The 18,524-nt window shown below is 41.4% G+C and overlaps 1 protein-coding gene across 1 annotated transcript in view; it reads left to right on the top strand.

Annotated features, from left to right (window-relative positions):
- LOC144643998 (uncharacterized) overlaps positions 1–18,131 on the top strand; it is a 43,057-nt gene extending 24,926 nt beyond the window's left edge. Inside the window, exons 2-6 of the mRNA XM_078503393.1 lie at positions 14,451–14,633; positions 15,697–15,879; positions 16,241–16,429; positions 17,356–17,391; positions 17,549–18,131. Coding sequence (XP_078359519.1) covers positions 14,567–14,633; positions 15,697–15,879; positions 16,241–16,429; positions 17,356–17,391; positions 17,549–17,694 — 621 coding nt within the window. The 5' untranslated portion in view covers positions 14,451–14,566 and the 3' untranslated portion in view covers positions 17,695–18,131. The remainder of the gene's footprint in view (positions 1–14,450; positions 14,634–15,696; positions 15,880–16,240; positions 16,430–17,355; positions 17,392–17,548) is intronic.
- The last annotated feature ends 393 nt before the right edge of the window (positions 18,132–18,524 follow it).

Here is an 18,524-nt window from a genome sequence, read left to right as displayed (position 1 = left end):
CTGATTTTTTGTTGTTGTTATGATTGGGTTGATTGAGAGTTCGGGTAACACGGTGGCCTGATTTGTTATCGAGTTGAACTCCAGATGGAGTTGTCCCAGAAGCAAGGCTGAACTGGATTTTATGACGATAGGTGTTTTGCTTGAAAGTGAATTTTTCAGACTAAACGGGCAACTTCTAGACTTTGGCAGGAAATGCGTTAAAACTCACTGAAATACGGGGTGAAATATGCTCGGTAGAACACAACTTGGTTTGCAAGGACGGAATCTTGTCACAAATTCCAGGTACACATGTACAAGAACTACTTCAGTGATCTTATGGACATCATGGATGAAATAGAACTTGGTTCCAACAGCAGTTTATTCGAATTCCCAGGGAGGGAAGGAGGTGTAGAAAAAAACCGTGCCCAAGGTTTGAGTATGAAAAAAAAAAACAAGGGCAAAAACGTAACTTTTATTTTTTTTTCTACTTTGTTTGTCGATAAAAAATGAAAAATTCGCCTTAAGAATAATCTCGAGGCCTTTAATTCCACTTCTATTCTGTCCTTTCACATTTACAACGGTTGGTGAGCAGCTATTTCGATTTTGCAGAGCAAATCTTTAATGTGTTCGTTCGTACAATGCTTCAAAATGATTTTGTGCTCTTGACATTTTTTTCTAATATTTCTTCTTCTAACCTTTCATGAATTCGGGGTTAATGGCGCCTCTTAACTTCTATTCTTTTTCGCTTCCTTCCTTCCTTTTTCTTTCTTGTCTTTTCCTTGTCAATCAACAATTCCAATTACATGCAAAATTGATGGTTTAATGGACAAGGAAATGAAGAGGTCGTTTTATGATTAAGATTTACAGAAATAACTGATCAGAATTTAAATGGTTTAAAAGTTGATTTGATTGGCCAGATTTTTTGCTCAATGTTCAAATCTTTGTTTCTTTCGCCTTCTCCTGAATTAGGTTGAGATGGTGCCTTGAGATGATAATAATCATACTCATAAACTATTTATTATCTTAGTGTGCTGACTGTTTCTGGAAGTGGTGCTTGCTCTTAGGTGCTGGTTGTTTGCTGGTGCTGCAATCTTAACTGGCGTTGTAGAGTAGCTACCTGATCCTGTAATTCTCTAAATGCTGCTGCTTCCATGGTGGCTGATTCAGTAATTTGGTCCTTTTTTGTTGTTTGTTTTCCATTTTATTTTCTATGCATATTTCTTTATTGTTTGAGTTATCTTCCTCGTTTTTGCAACTTTTTCTGCTTTCTGAATCTTCTCGCTCACTGTTTCGGTGTGTACTAATTCATCTCTGGAGACAAAGTCGCTGTGAGGTCTTGTTCCGTTTTGTTTTGATCTTTTGTAATTTATGCTTTTTGTCACTTGGTTGTGAGTGTTCCCTTGTGAATTAATTATCAGTTTTGTTTGGCCAGCGAAGCTTGTTTCTTGGCGTTGATTCAGTCTGTTGGCTTCTTTTTCACTGGGTTCGCTGATCTCTTGGACCTCTAAAGTGATGCGTGGACCACTCTGTAACTGCCTGGACTCGATCGGCGTGATATCTTCTAATGAACTTCTCTCGCTTGCTTCACGTGGGCTACGGAAAATTTGCTGAACTGGTAATTTGATTGAACAATGGATGGTCCTTCGTTCTGGTCAATACTGATATCAATTGCTTCTCGGTTGGTACTGTTGACTTGGTCTGGACTGGAAAATGCTGTGGGAATTCTTCTCAGCTCTTTGGTACACAATTTACTGTAACACTGACAGTCCGCTTGCTGCGGCAGGACTTGATCAATATAAGAACAAAAAGTTAATGGTAACTCATGAAGCGATTCTCTTCTTCTGATAAATCCACTTCAACGGATGTATCAACTTTAGCCATACTGGTTTTGTCTCTCGGATTGGCTTGCTTTTTACTTCCTAAATCTTATCGGTTGAAAACTTTTCTTTAAAACTCTCTTTACAGACTTCATTAATTTCTGCACTTCCTGGTTTACTCACGTTACTTGAGCGATCCTTTTTTTTTTCTTCTCCAAGCTCAAGGGATTACATCGGTTAGCGTCAACTACGGCTGGCCCCATTCTTCTCTTGCTTGCCTTAATAACGTCCTTTGAAGATCCAAGAAGCACCACTATGCTCCAATCACTGTGATGATAAGTTTTGCGCTGTATTGCATGTTTTTCTGGCTAAATGGAAAATGTATTTTTCCTAATTACAAGACCATAGTATTCTTGAAAGTCTTGATCCGGCTCTCACTCAGTCGACCAGATTCTTCATTGGGTTTGCCATCTGCAAGTTTCCATTTGGTCTCTGCTTCAAGATTCATGAGGTTCCTTCCCCTGTTCTTTAATTTTGCACATCCCCCACACAGTCCAGCTTTTCCACGTTGCAATGATCACCATAAGAATTCTTGACATTACAAACCATCCATTCGTATCTTATGTTAAAAAGTTCCACAGATCTGCTCCACACAACTGGTTTTTTTTAGACAGCTTGAAGAACGTTTTTTTTTTGTGGGGCATATTCATTTAGCAATTTCAATTCCCTTGGCAATTTAAAGTCTACTAAGGACCGAATCGCACTAGAGCCAGACAAATCAAAACTTGTTTACTTTATGTCAAAAATCTGTCGTTGCTTGACTTGTCCTAGTGCGATCACATATTTTCGTGTCAGCCAAACATTCCAGAGGACGGGCAAACTTCAAAGGCTCTGATGACCTGCTCCGAGGCAGGACAAAAATGACGAGTAGCAGGGTTTAATTCCCGTTCTTATGTTACAATAGAACGTGACCTTTGTGTTTTCCGGCGTTCTTCAGTTTGCAATATGTCGGATCCAAACAGCCCGCCAAACAGCTTTCCCTTTTGCTACCCTCCGGGTTATTTTTTCTACATTTTTTATGAGTCGTATCCGTATCAGAATTCCCCGTTGCCCCATGCTGCTACCAGTTCTCTGCCAAGACAAATCAATGGCAGTCCTCAGTCCGAGGCGGGAAGCAGTGGCAGTGGAGCTAGCACTCCGACGAACGCGGGGATTGCCAGCACGTCAGTGAGTCCACTTCAACTGGAAGAAATAAGAAGCAGGGCAAGACTACGACACAAGACAGATGGACAGAGAAGCAAGTGAAATACCTTGTGGATCTGTGGGAGGAAAATATTTCGAGGCTGGAGAGCCAACAAGCAAGGAAAGTGTGGGCAGAAATCGCCTCAAAAATAAATGAGCAGTTCAACCTCACGCGCCTTGCAAGTCAATGCGAACCAAAAAATTAAGCACTTAAAAAAGAAGTACAAAGAGGCCAAAGACTGGAATCGATCGCAGACCGGAGGAAATAACGAGACCTGTGAACACTTTGATGTCCTTGACCGCGTGCTCGGAGGGAGAGATGTTGTTACTCTGAAGCACGTGCGGGAAACAGCAAATGCAGCTGAGAAAAACAAGGAGAAATTGCCTGACTTGCCTGCTGGTGACGAGGAGGAGCGATATACCTCGGATCAGGCGGAGGAAGCCCTTAAAGGGATGGGAATCAAAGTCAAGAGCCGGAGCGAGAGGAAGAAGGCAAAAGGAAAGGGGAAAGGGCGCAAGAGAAGCCTGGAGAACGATGATTCTGAGGATTTTGCTAGATTCACTGAAAGAGTGGAGCGCCAGGGTGATAGATTTGCAAATGCTGTAGAGCAAATGCAAGAAATTCAACGAGAGCAAAGTCAGGCCATGACTGGTTTCCTCGCGGCTCTGACCAAGGCCATAGAAAAAATTAAAGGGAATATTTATTCTGTTTTTAAACATTTACTCTGAAAACTGTGGGAGATTCGCTTGCGGTATAGGTGCAATCCTAGCCAAGGACATTGTATTCGGTTTATATAGAACGTTATGTTGTTTTTTGAGCATTTATTGTAAAGAGCTGCGAGATAATCGATTGGTGTATTGATAATCTATTTACATTTTAATATCAAGTAGCAGTTTAAAGCAATGCTATATTTTAGATGACAGAGCTTATAAAAAGTTTATATTATCAGGAAAACATGAACAAAACGAAAATAGGTCGAAACAACATGTGATTTTGTAAAGATAACCGATTAAATGAAATTACATGGCAATGTACTCTTTCAGTAGTTCTCTGATATCATCGCCATCCCGTAAAACGTTCCCATCATTATCATTTCCTTCGCCGTCGTCACCATCATCCCATTCCCATTCATCTCCAGCATTAATGCAGAAATTGTGTAAAACAGCACATGCTAGAACTGTATCACTCCCAGAACCAACACCGCTTTCGATTTGCTTTGTTAAAATACGCCAACAACTTTTGAGAATTCCAAACGCGCACTCCACGGAAACTCTGGCCGAAGAAAGTTCCTTATTAAATGCAATTTCATCTGGATCTCGCGTTCCTTCAGGGTAAACTTTTTGTAACCAGGGAGCTAAAAAATAAGCGCTATCGGCCACCAAATAAAAATAAAATTCTAGTATATTTCAATTGGAAACAATTTTAACACATTTTGGGTCATGATATTTTAATATCTTTGATACAAACATATTTTAACATTTTTTACACTTTTTTTTAAAGTTTGACAATATATTATGATTCATTTAACAATAAAGTCATAACTATTTTCTTACAAGTTTAACTGTTGTAAGGGATTTAACTACAGTTGATTTGATTGGCCAGATTTTTTGTCAATGTTCAAATCTTTACTCTGTTCGCCTTCACTGGATTAGATTGAAATGGGGCCTTGAGTTTATTATCTTCGTTGCAAAAAAATACTTTTAATACACTATTTAGATTTTACTCATTTATTTATTAATTCACCATTTACTTATCTTTTCAATGTTTATTTCAGTTGTCTACAACCCTGTAGCTTTATAAGTTACACCCTCATCCTCCCCGTAGGGCTTCTCCGCATGTTCGCATCAATTGTAATCCTTGCCGGCACTTTTTCTTTTTAAATATAAAAAAAAATATTATGTTTATAGTGGTCATGCACTTAGCTTCATATCTCGACTAGATAGCTAGTTTACAGGCATGCCACTGAAACAGAGGAAACAAATACTTTTAAATGAACATAACAAGGTTAAAAATCCCAACTGGCAGGAGGCAGACCAGTTGGCTATGTACAAAGCGTGGTCGAGGATTTGAACTCAGGACAACCGAGAAACAAATCCAGCTAGTGGCAATGGCAGGTCTTGAACCGTTGACCTCCGTATTACAATACTAGCGCCCTAAACCACTCGGCTACGCTTGCCTTCTTTTTCACAGAGACATGAGAGTTTGATTGTCTTAACTGTCTTTTACCCTTTTGACGTGGGGCCTTTCTGCTATACTCCCCGGTTGGTATTGATAGTCTTTTCGTAAATCTTTCCCTGCTGGCAACAAGCGGCAGACAACAAAAGCAACTGTGTTTTGGACAATGTGCCCACACCAGTGAGTTGATACACTCCTTGCAATTTTGGGTGGTGCCAGCACACACCTTTCAAGAAGCTTTGTTTCACTCAGTCTTTTGAGAGGTTGAGAAAAAAAGGTTTTTTTCAACAGTTCAAAGAACACCTGAGGTAAACATTCATTTTCTTTGAAAGGGGATGTTCCAGTAGCATAATCCTGTTGCCATTTACTTGATGAAGTCTCATGGATGGGGCAGAAGTTATGTTATTTAGCTGCATCTTGTGACTTGATATGTAAACTCTGGAGGATGATAACAATATGGCATTTTTCTTCATGGTGGAAACAGCAACTGAAGTGTAAAGGAACACAACACAAGATGGCGGATGTACAGAACACGTTTTATTACCATGAGCATGCGCCCAATGTAGACCGCTGACCTAAGCTTACAACAAATGCTTGTACATCCCCCTTTTTTTACGAACGTTACAAAGGAATAACAAAAACAAAACGAGACTTAATGACTGAACTGTGACTAAGCAAAATGGTCCTTAACTTGTAAACTCAACAAACAAAGTTAATATAAGTATACTAAGAGTTCACACTGTCTCTAGTACTTAACATAGTCTTTAAATCTCTCAGGCTCACGGATTGTCCTACCAGATCGAGTGGTAGTAGTGGTTGGCGTTACAACCAGTTGCGTTTCAGGATGCTCAGGGGTAGCTGCAACAGAAGTTGACTCTGATCCTGTTTCGGTTAGGTCATCATCAGTTGTGACATCTTGTGTTTGTGACTCTCCAGTCTTTAACAGATGCCGACGATTTCTTCGGTACTCTCCATTCTCTGTTTCCACCTTATAGGATCTAGGTGAAGGAAGAACTTGTGTGACTCTGGCCGGGTTCCACTTTCTGCCTTCCTTTACTCTCACAACCTCACCTTCCTTCAGAGGTGGCAATTCCTTAGCTGTCTTGTCATGGTGCATTTTTTGCTTTCTTTGCCTTTCCTTAAGTTTTGGGAGCACTTCTTCAGGGTCATACAGTTGGGGTTTCAACATATCCTCAGTTACAGGGATGGGGTTCTCAGACGTCTATCCATAAGCATCTGAGCTGGCGACAAATTTACACCTTCCAAAGGCGTATTTCTGTATGAAAGAAGGGCTTTGTATGGGTCATCAGCCTTCTCCAGCATAGCTTTGAGGGTTTGGACCGTTTTCTCTGACTGACCATTAGACTGTGGGTAGCCAGGACTAGATGTGACATGCTGAAAACACCAATCTTGTGAAAACTGCTTAAACTCCTCAGAACTGTAACATGGACCGTTGTCAGACATGACGACTGATGGGACACCATACCTTGCAAATTGAGACTTTAAGGCTGTAATGACTGAAGTGCTGGTCATAGAGTTAAGCAAGGTCAGTTCTGGCCACTTGGAGTAATAATCAATGGTTACAAGGTAGTTCCTACCGTTTTTGTACAGAAGGTCTGTGCCAACCTTAGCCCAAGGCAGTAGCGGAATCTCGTGTGACTTTAGCGGTTCAGACTGCTGACTTGGCCGATTCTCTAGACACACTGGACACTTCTTGATTTTCTCAGTTATTTCTGCAGCCATGCCTGGCCAGAACAAGACATCACGTGCTTTCATTAGTGTTTTGCCAATACCCAAGTGTCCATCGTGTAATTTCTCTAGCATCTCTCCCCTTAGACGTTTAGGTGTGAAGATCTTCTGGCCCTTCAATACCAACCCATGGTATACAGTGAGCTCATCCCTGTAATTCCAGAACTCCTGCAGCTTTGCTGGCACCTGACCTCTCGACTCTGGCCAACCGGACAAAATTACTTCTTGCAGCTCAGGAAGGATTTCATCTTCTTTAGTTTCTTCCACGAACCTGACCAACTGTGGGTCTGAGATCATGTGTTCCACTAAGTTTACATCTAACTGTTCAGCATTCGTCAGCTGTTCCTCCAGATGAGCTCTGGACAGGGCATCTGCTAAATGTAGACTTACACCACGCTTGTAGACCAGGTTAATTTCTGGGTAGCGTTGGAGTTGAACGAGCATCCTTTGCAGGCGCAATGGTGATGCATGTAAGGGCTTTTTGATGATTGACTCTAAAGGCTTGTGATCCGTTTCAATGGTGACCGTACGACCCACGATATACTCTTGGAATTTCGCACACCCGAATACCACAGCCAAGAGTTCTTTTTCAATTTGGGCGTACTTCTGTTGGGTGGGCGTGAGTGCCTTTGAAGCGTACGCTATGGGTTGCCCTTCTTGAATCAGTGCTGCACCCAGACCTGTTGAGCTGGCATCCACTTGGAGGGTTAACTCTTTCTTAGCATCGTAGTACCCCAACACAGGCGAGAGAGCAAGAGCTTCCTTGACTTTCTTGAAACTGGCCTCGTGCTGCTCTTCCCAGTGCCACTCTACATCCTGATGTAACAGCTGTCTTAGGGGTGCAGTAAGGTCTGACATGTTTGGAATAAACTTGCTGACATAGTTAACCATGCCCAACAGTCTCTGAACACCAGCCTTGTCAGCCGGCCTTGGCATCTCGACCACTGCTCTTACTTTCTCTGGATCAGACTTCAACCCATCCTTTGTGAAAACGTGCCCGTGAAACTTCACCTCTTCCTGCTCGATATGACACTTGGACTTCTTTAATCGCAGATTGTTGTCTCGGGCACGCTGTAAAACAGCCCTCAGATGGGTATCATGTTCTTCCTTGCTGCTTCCATGCAAAATTATGTCATCCATGATAACTTTGACTCCTGTGAGCCCTTCGAACACTTGCTCCATTCTGCATTGGTACACTTCTGGGGCAGACTTGATACCCATTGGCATCCTCAGGTAACGATACCTCCCGAAAGGTGTATTAAATGTCAAAAGTTTGCTACTCTCCTCATCCAACTGAATTTGGTGGAAAGCCTTTTCAGCATCCAAGGTTGAAAACAATGTAGCTCCTGCGCAACTGGCTGTGATATCTTCCACTAATGGAAGTGGGTAATGTTCCCTCTTAATGGCTTTGTTAAGATCCCTTGGATCAAGGCACACCCGAATGGACCCATCTGGTTTATCAACACACACAAGACTGCTAACCCAATCTGCTGGTTCATTTAAGGGCACTTTCTCAATTATGCCAACACTTTCCATGCGGTCTAGCTCTTTTTTCAACGGGTCCCGTTTTGAGTGAGGAACTCTTCTGGGTGGGTGGATGACAGGTGAGACAGAAGGGTCAATGCTGATGTGATATTTCCCGGGTAGGCATCCCAGCCCTTGGAATACGTCTGGAAATTCATCCCTTATACTTCTGCTACTGATAGTGTTTATGCGTTGTATTAAACCCATCTGTTCACGGGAAGCCCGACCTAGGAGGGGAGTTAATAACTGCCATCTACTACTTGAAATAAGACTTGATGTTTCTGCCCCCGCACACAACATGTCAACTCACATTTTCCAACTGGTTCTATAGAGGTCTTCGAATAACTTTCTAGTCTTGCAGAGGATGGTAGCAAAGGCATAGTTGTGATCTTGTCATACACAGTTTTTGGCAAAACATTACACTGGGCACCAGTGTCTAGCTTAAACACCTCTTTAACATTGCCAAAATCTACTGTTTCAACCCAGTCTTGGTCCCCCGAGTTGACTGAACCAATAAACATAGTCTCAGAGTCAGAGTCAAAATCATAAACTGTGTTTACCTGCTGTTTTTGTCCTCCTGAGCTTTGGCACATCCTTGCAAAATGATTCATCTTCTTACACTTGTGGCATTGTTTACCAGCTACAGGGCATAAACCTCTCCCAAGCCCATGCAAAATACCACAGTTCCTGCACGCCATACCACCTTGATGCTTACGACCTGAACTGTCTACTGAATCCACTTTCTCGACTTTGCTGCTCTCGTCCTTTAAAGTCTTCATGTGTTGTTTACTTGTTTCGGAGATACGGGCGGCTTGTAATGTTCTTTCAAGATTCTGATCACTTTCCATAAGTTTCTCCTTTGCACTCGGGTCCTTGAGGCCCAGAACTAACATCGTTACCCAGGATTCTTCTTTGTCGCCGAGATCACAATTCTTGGCAAGTGTTTTCAAAGCGCTGCAAAATTCGTCGACTGTCTCGCCGTCTTGCTGTTTGCGTTCGACAAACAAATGGCGATTAAAGTGCCTTGATGTTAATGGCGCACAATAAGCCTTGAATTTCTCCTCCACTACCGCTATTTTGTTAAGATCACCTTCGTCTTCCCAAACAAAATTTGAATAGACCTCCACACATTCCTTTCCAAGCACATGGAGCAACGTGGCGACTTGAATTTTTTCATCCTTCTTATCGAGACCACTTGCCACTTTGTACAACTCCCAGGACATCTTCCAACGCCGCCATGCCTCGGCTTTATTCGTCGCCGCACTCAGTATGAGAGCTTCGGGCGGTTTTAGGTGCTCCATCCCGCTTCTGACACCATGAAGTGTAAAGGAACACAACACAAGATGGCGGATGTACAGAACACGTTTTATTACCATGAGCATGCGCCCAATGTAGACCGCTGACCTAAGTTTACAACAAATGCTACAGCAACATCAACCTCTCTTTTTTCCACATGGTTAATATGAGTGGACCATGATAAACGATCATCAATATAAACACCAAGCGATTTAGCAGAGTAGACTCGTTTTATACTTGTATCACCTAACCTGATCTCAGGAGAATAGCCAAGGTTGGCAAGATTGTAATTAGAGTCAATAATTAAACATTCTGTTTCAGGAATATTCTCAGTAGGTGGCGACGTCGTGCCAGCATTGATGTGACCTTTGGCATGAGATGTTGCTTTTAATTGATCTTCTTGTAGAAGCCGAAGCGCTGTTGAAAGGCTATCTCTTTTCATTTCAAGCAGTTTGTTGGCTTTAGTTTGATCCCTTAGTTCAGATTTTAAACTAGTACTTTCCTTCTTTAAATCGCTGATAGAATGTAAAAGATGCTCCCTGCCCTGGCCAGTCGATGAAGACAATGACGGCGGGTCGAGGTTCGAAAATTGAGCAACTCGCTTCGACAGCTCAGGAATGGAATTCTTCATGGAGCTTAGCTCGTTTAAAACTGAGTCACAGCTGCATTTATGCAGAGGAGAAACATTTTCCTCAAAAGTAGTGATAGAAACTGAAGATGGGAAGGTATCCCCTCCATAAGAAGTAGCAAATGGAATCTTGTAATTCAATTTGAGGTATCAGGTTGAAGACTCGAAAAAAAATTTCTGTGAAACTTGCATGTCCAGCGCCTTGAATTAGGAGAGTTTTAGTAGCCGTATACCATTTGACTATCACATCTTTGGCTTTGTAGGTTATAAGATTGTGAGTTTGATCTTCCGCAGTTGTTATTGAGCATTCGTCGATCTCATCCAGAATGAATCGAATAAAGTTACTCAAAACGTCGCCCGAACCAGACCATAGTAGCTGGTTTTTCGTAGTGTTATAGCCTAAATGCTGTTGATAAATGTTAACAACATCTGGAGATGAAAAGTGAGAAAGTAAATACACGTGTATCCAATATGATGTGACGTGGTCAGATAACTTCAGAAGCGAGAGGACATCAAAGAGATGGTAGCGAAAGTGATCGGCGTGTTACTGTATACCTCCCTTAGGCCCCGGCAACACTGACCCGGGCAAATTTGAAAACGCATCTTTTTTTCTCCGGTTAGGCCAACCGTCCACACTGAAAGGGCGTTTTCGGTCACCGAAAACGGAGCTTTTCAAAAACGCTCACCAATGAGCGTTTGGACTTGGAGCGTGAAATAGTGTTTTTTTATATTTTATTGTAAATAATTTTGGAGGGCCATTGGTTTGTTGGTATTTTTTATGTTATTTTAGTGCTACCCTCGTTAAATAAAATTTAACGAGGGTAGCAATTTTTACCTGGGTTAATGTGGACGGAAAACATTTTACGCTGCGTTTTTAAATTTCTCCGTTTTCAAATTTACCCGGGTCAGTGTGGACGGGGCCTTAGTTGTTACTTCAAGTGAATTTCAGCAAAATCAAAATTAATCTGACATTGGAAGCAAGATGTTCAATTTGCCATTCTGCAAACCCCTTGTCACTTTGACACTGGTTCTTTTTTAGGGTACATTTGCAAACACGTTTTAAAGAACGTTTACTAAGAAAACAATAAATTGTTTGCATGGTCATGGCGGTAGTGCTCATTAACTTTACGTCTGCCCACGTTCTGGCATAACAGCAATATAAATTTATAAACGAAAGAGCGAAATCAGCCTAGGTTGCTTTTTAGAAGCCGCCATAAAATTAACGAATTGTTCAACAGTAACTGATATTATTATAGATATGTTACCATTTAGTGCTAACAGGGCACTAAAAATGGGTGACATTATGAAGATAACTCTGAATGCCACTAACCAACTCCTGTCGCTGGGTTGCTGTGAAACCCATTCTGTTTAGCATAACACTCCCACAGCGGGGGTGTGACAGGGCAAACAGCAAGGGTCCATCTACATCATTCTCTTGAAATACTTTAGCTAAGTGGCCAAGCCCTAAAGAGGTTTAGAAGTCACAACACTCTCTAAAATTTTAAAATTCTTGAGTTTTTTCTTCGGAAGGGTTCGCTTGAACACGAAGAAGAGCTTTGCTTGGAGATGAGGTTATGCTGCTTTCCTGTATAGGGCTACAAAATAAATCACAAAAATAAATTCATTCGTAATTAAAAACTGCTATTGCGAATACAAATTATTAAAAGCTGAATAATTCACAATAAGGAAAACAGGTGTCCATTGAAGGTTATAAGAGCTAGAAACCTATGTTCCACATATGTTTATTGTACAAGAATTGGGTTTCAATTTTCTATCTGTTTCAGTATATAAAAAATAAGAGAACCCTTGAAATAAGAATACAAAATAACTTAACTGGTCTCATGATTTTGTTGTGTCAATGATTTCTTTACTTTGTAATATCACTTCTGGCTGTTGTGTGGTCCTTGATGGAATCATCCCCTTTTACATTTGTTAGACTTGACACAGTCCCTCATTGACTGGGACATATTTCTTTTGGTGGCAAAAATATCATGAGAGTTGTAATAAATAGTGGCACTTCCAGGGAGCCCATCTCTACCACACCTTCCAGCTTCTTAAAAAAATATACTCTTCTGGTGTGCAAGGAACGCCAATATGGATAATGGGCCTAATATTCTTAACGTCGACCCCAGGTCCAAACGCCACAGTTATGAACAATATTCTAAGTTTTGACCTTCCTTCAACCAACTCTTGAACAATTCTTTCTCGTTCATGATCTGGGTATTGGGCATGAAATTGAGAAAACATTCTGTTTGTGGTAAGAAGAGTGGCACCTAATGGCTCATATTACAAATGGCCCATTCTGTTGCTTAGGTATAGAAAACACTCGGCAATTGTTGCTTAATTTCCCTATATTAGTGTTAAAGGTAAATCGTCAATCAGTTCTTCTGTAAGTGGCCTCAAGATATTTTCAAAGTTAGTGTCTCCCTGATTAGGTCTGGGAAGATGCATTATCTCTACAAGCAAAAAGTCTAAATGCCCACTGAAGCTGTGAGGGCTAAGCTGGGGATGTTGTTGACAACGCTTGTCGATAAACCAAGTTTACTATAGCATGGTCGAAATTCCTTCCTTCCTTTCGAAATTCTCTTGGGTGGTGTCCTTTCCCGCTGAGAGTACCTCGGTTGCTGACCAGCTAACCCTGGCTAACTTGGGTGATGGACTCCTCTGGATTTGGTTCCACGGTGCTACCTGTTCCTCCTTTGGGCACTGAACAGTACTTTACCCTCTCGGTACCAGAGCTCTCAGCAACATTGTGCGGTGTGGAAGCACTAATGGGTGACTCTAAGACATTGTAGGACCCCTTGCAATCGGTTCACGGAACTCTGACTCATTCATGGGAGGCAGTTCCTACAGCGGTGCACTCATGTTAGCCAAAGTGGATTTCAGATGGTCCACATGAACAAATCGCGCTTGGTTCCCACAACGGACTATGTATGTACGCGTACCTTTCACTTGGGTGATTCGTCCAGGAATCCATTTTAAACTCCATGTCGCCAGTTACGAACTAGAACCACCACATTTACTTTGAATACTCGAGCCTTTACTATTCCTTTGTCATAGTGTTGCTTCTGTTTCAGCTGTTGTTCTTCCACAGCTTTGTTCAGGTTGGGTTTGCAGATGTGAAACAATTTCTGATCTGTCTTCCTACAAAAAGCTGAGCTGGTAATTGTCCAGTGACAGTATGTGGCGTACTACGCTACATGATAAGGAAGTTAGCCAGCCGGTGTTCTGGACTGCGTTTACTTGTTTTAATATCCAGTACTTGCTTAGCCAGGACCACTTTATTTGTCTGCACTGAACGCTCAGCAGCTCCATTCGATGCTTGGTGGTATGGTGGTGGTACATGAGTGAGCTTGACACCATCCTGTTTCATGAACCGAGAAAGCTCTTCTGAAGCTTGGCCCATTGTCGGAGACGACTTCTTCGGGTAGACCATAACGAGCAAACAACGAGTGCAACAGCTCAATGGTTTTCAGACTAGTCGTGGATGTTAAAGGAATCACTTCCAATCATTTGGAAAAGGCATCAACCACAATAAGAAAAGTCGACTTGTCCTTCTGAAAAGAAAAATCAATGTGAATCCTCTCCGAGGGCTTGGCAGGCCACTTCCATGGGTGTTAGGGTGCCTTTGGTGGAGACCAAAGGCTGATTGAAGCACAGACTTGACAATCACTGACCCACTGAGCATCTCTGCATTCAGACCAGGCCACCAGAGAGGCAGATTACTCAGACACACTTGTCAGAGCTTATACTTTAAAGACACAAACACGTCGCAAAATTCACATCCACAGTAGGGAGTCTGTTGGCCTGTCGCGCTTATAATGACTTATAAAATATCCCTTATTTTGTCGAATTCTCCGTCTGAGAGATATATTTTCCACTTTTCGTCGAAGAAACACGTTTAATTCACGCGAATGAGGGTTTTCTTTGATCAGGCGGTACCAATGTGCGTTCGAGAGTTGTCACTTGTCTTTATAACTAAAACATACGATTTTCGTGTTATATAATACAAAGACATACCGACCTTTAATCCTTTCAGTTGGTTTCCCGCATGGATTCTGCCCTGACATGACGTATTCGTTGGTGTACGTTTCCTCAGCACGCAATAAATAGTGTTCTTCTTTACACAGTGGTGTATAAATACGCCTCGCAAATATGAGAACTGTTGTGTTGGCTTTCTCTTTGGCCTTCTTGGTTCCTGCCCTTTCATTACCAGCGAGCGGTAAGTGATTTGTGTTAGCTTTGGTCAGTAAAGGCAGTTTACAATTTGCTAGAAGTAGACTGTTTTCGGGCTGTTTTCCAAACTTACGATGTTAAAAGCTGCCTTCCTAACTAAATTTCCTCTGTAAGTTAAGGATTGTCGTTCAGTGTAAGGTGTCTGTTAGAAACGTAGCGTAGATTGTTAACTTATATCAGAGACATTCGAGAATTCTCAAGTATTTCTTTATCAACAAATGCTGAACAGTTCGTCAGTTATAATTAAAGGAGGCTGTAAAGATGTTGCACAATGTTAAACGCAACAAAGTCACTATTACCTGCGTTGAAAAACATTGAGAAAACTGAGGCCTTTTGTCTGCCTTTTCAAGTGTCTATACATGTTACAATTCTTTTTTGACTCATCAAATCTTGAACCGGGTATCAGTGGTTTTTGTCGTTTATGAATTTCAACATAGTGCATATCTTATAGTGAAAGCAGCGATAGCTGCAAGCTAAGGCATGGTGATAGCCACAATGATTTCTTTCTTTTCTTGAAATTGCAAAGGTCAAATGCGACGTCAGGATAGCAACCCCGCATGGGGCTCCTATACCTAATGAAATATTTACCGAACATTAGCTTATCCGCTTTGTCTGATGATTAAACTAAGAGTACGGTGAAGTAAACACAGTAAACCAACAGCTCATCAATTCTTATTTTTTAGGTTTCTCTCTGTATCAATATTAGGAGCTCTTATGCGGCTTTGTAATTTCCGTTTCAAGGGAAAGTCGTGGCTAAACAATTAAGGACGCATAAGGGTAACTTGACTCAAATAAAGATCATAGTTGAGATTTTTAACCGCAGGCATCGCTTGAAGGGAGCGCTTAAAAATGGTGTCAGGATTACCGGTGTCAGTTTGATACCTGAAACTTGCAAACCTCAGACAGACGTCAGCCTAACTTACTTTTATCTGTAATTTGCGTGTAACTCTATTGGTTGCCCGACTGCGTGGGAGGCTACTCTATTGGTAGGAGGAAGAAAATCTCAATGATTTCATCTTTATATGACTGAACATTCCTTTTGCATTCAGATTGCATCAATTGCGCAGACTGTAGAAGCGATAATAAATGTCACAAGTGCGACGAGGGCTTCGCCTTAACAAAAATCTACGTTCGACGTTTATGTGTGCGTCAAAGCGAATGCTATGGAGGAAAAGAAAATGGCATGGTTTGGGACCCAGTCTTAAGTACGTACATCTGTGATCAGAAAAGAGGTACGTTGAGTTTGAATGAAATCTTGAGATCAATTATATCCACTCACAAGTTAATTGCTTCACTGATGTTAATTCTATGTACAACCTTGTGATGTTCACATGACAACGAGTGTGATCGTTCTTCTTATGTTTGTGTTTTCATGTTTATGTTGCTTCTTTTCTCACGAACTATGCCAATGCTACCCTGGATGCCAGAGGTTTTTCTTGCAAGGTTTCCGGTGTCGGTCATGTCTCAATTGTGAAGGGTATGCCAATGCTGACCATGCCTGTTTTTACTGTAAGAATCCTAGTAAAGCCTAAACTAAAAAATCCGACGCTCCGTGGCGTAGTAGAATTATTTTTCTGTTCAAATTTCATGCAGATTGTAAAGCACCGTTAAGCTGGCCTAACTGCGTTGAATGTCTGGCTAGTGGATCCTGCACCAAATGCAAGGAAAACTTTGCCCTTAAATTGTGGTCCAAGAATCACATTGGTCACAATGTGTGCGATGGAAACTGCGAAAAATGTGTGGATCTGCGGAGTGGAGCTCAAGTCTGCAAAACCTCTGCAGGTGATTAATAAGAAGACTTATTTACTTTTGTTGTGTTGTGCTATGCTAATATTTAGTGATCTCGCAGTTTTGTTTTTAAATATTTTGCGTTGGTGATACGTTTAAGCAGTGGTATTAAAATTGTCAAAGACAATGCTGTATTTTTTTTTATCCGACTTCCAAATCGTATTTTTCTAATGTAATAGCTATTCCATGGAGATTTCCTAACGAATCCGAGAACGTGGACACTTTGATTGGTAATTGTGCCGATTAGATCGTAGATCAAACTACGGGAAAGGTACCATAAGGGGTTTCAGTTTATTCATCTCACATCTGATCGGCCTTAACTCACTTTTAAGTGTTTTTCCTTTTTTTCCCCTTTTCAAAATCGAATAACACCGCTTCTCATTTTTTTGTTTATCTCTGGGAGAACAACGGCAGGCTACAACCGACAAACAATACAAATGCATTAAGTAAGAGCGTAGATTAGAAACTTGAAAGTAGTGCGATAAAGCGATCACACTCCGGCCATTATTGATATAGGTCTTCACTTGAACGAATATTTGAGAAACCACGAACGATACAATTTTAAAACATTTAAGGTAGGTGAATGAAGGCACGCATCTCGGAGCTCCTGGGTAACAAGTTAGCAAGGTAACGATAAGAAAAGAGACTAGAGTGAATGAGTGCCCAGTTTCCTCGGTGACACATGCGTGCAGGAAATCATGCTGGCTGTATTCAGCTTTGCATGCCACGTATAAGACATGTTGAGCACAATTGCCATAGCTTGCCATGATTCCTTGTAGGCGCTTCTCAAAGGGAATTGGGCATTGAAGATATGAATTGTCATACTTTGTTATTTAAATTTTAATTGTTTACTTACTGTCCATACTTCGGTCAAAACTCGAGGAGAGAAATTAACTGCTTCTCTTTTTTTCTTTTTTCAGCTTCCTGTGCACCGTCAGCCACGCAGAGTGTCCCATGTATGTATACATTGGCATATTGCGTGCAGTACATGTATTTTATGCAGTCTGTGTTTATGATAACTGTGACTTCTCCATTTCGACAATCATACAATGTTTACATCTTATGTTTTTGTAGTAGCACGCTAATTTGTTTCGATCTGTTTTGATACCGTAGCACCAACTACAGCAGCAGTGGTAAACAAACCAACAAATGACGCCGTGACAACCCCGAATCCTGCGCCTACTACAGATGGGACATCGACTGACTACAGCGAATATACCGAGCCAACCGCTGATGGCACTTTAGATGATGACTACTAAAATATTTATCTAACCTGATTTGCCAGAAGATTTCATGTCTTCCCCCACCCTTTCTCCCAGTCCCTAAATACGTGCATCGCCTTGCACGACGACATGCCTTGTTTAACTCCTGTCGGTGTCTCATGCTTTCAAAAAAAGCAAGTCAACCTTGAGCAGTGGCACAGTGTTAAGACAGAGCATCCCCACTTTGCCATATTTTTTTCGCACTTGCAACGATCCCGTTAAAGTCACGTTTGTCAAATCAGGACAGATATATATACGAAGGAGAAGTAGTGTGCCAAATAAGTTTTCTTTTTATTATTACTGCAGGGTTTTGTATTAGTTTATTTTTTTACTCAAGTGTACCCTGATTTATTTCCAGGTTAGCAGATCTTGTATTTGGTATTATAATAAGTGGTATTAAATCTTTAAAAATGTAATAAAAATGTAGGATTAGAGCACGGACTGAAAAACTTGTATTTGGAATTTTGAGTTGGGAAAGTTTTCATGAGCTCAAGGCAACAGAGGAAACGGAAGTAAAGAATTTGTTTGCTGATAGGTTCTTTCTGACGATGAAGACCTGTAGAGGGTACTTCTTAAAATTCAATTGGCCGTCCCGTCTCGCTCCCCGCCCACTGTTCCTAATCCAACACGGCGGAGAATCTACTCGACCGCTAACTTATACCGGCCGCACTGAAAGCCATCATGTTAAAAGAAACCAAACTCGGACGAAATATACTGTATATTCTCGATTAAACGCCGGGCCCCGAATAAACGCCGGGTCTCCAAGCTGTATTTGAAAATAACCCCCTTAAACAACTATTAAAGGTTTAATATGCTTTAAAAATAAT

The sequence above is a fragment of the Oculina patagonica genome, chromosome 2, assembly GCF_052425735.1.
Source record: "Oculina patagonica isolate OP01 chromosome 2, crgOcupat, whole genome shotgun sequence".
NCBI classification, from domain to species: domain Eukaryota; kingdom Metazoa; phylum Cnidaria; class Anthozoa; order Scleractinia; family Oculinidae; genus Oculina; species Oculina patagonica.
The sequence above is the reverse complement of the archived record's forward strand: the minus strand, read 5'-3'. Positions and strand labels throughout refer to the sequence as shown.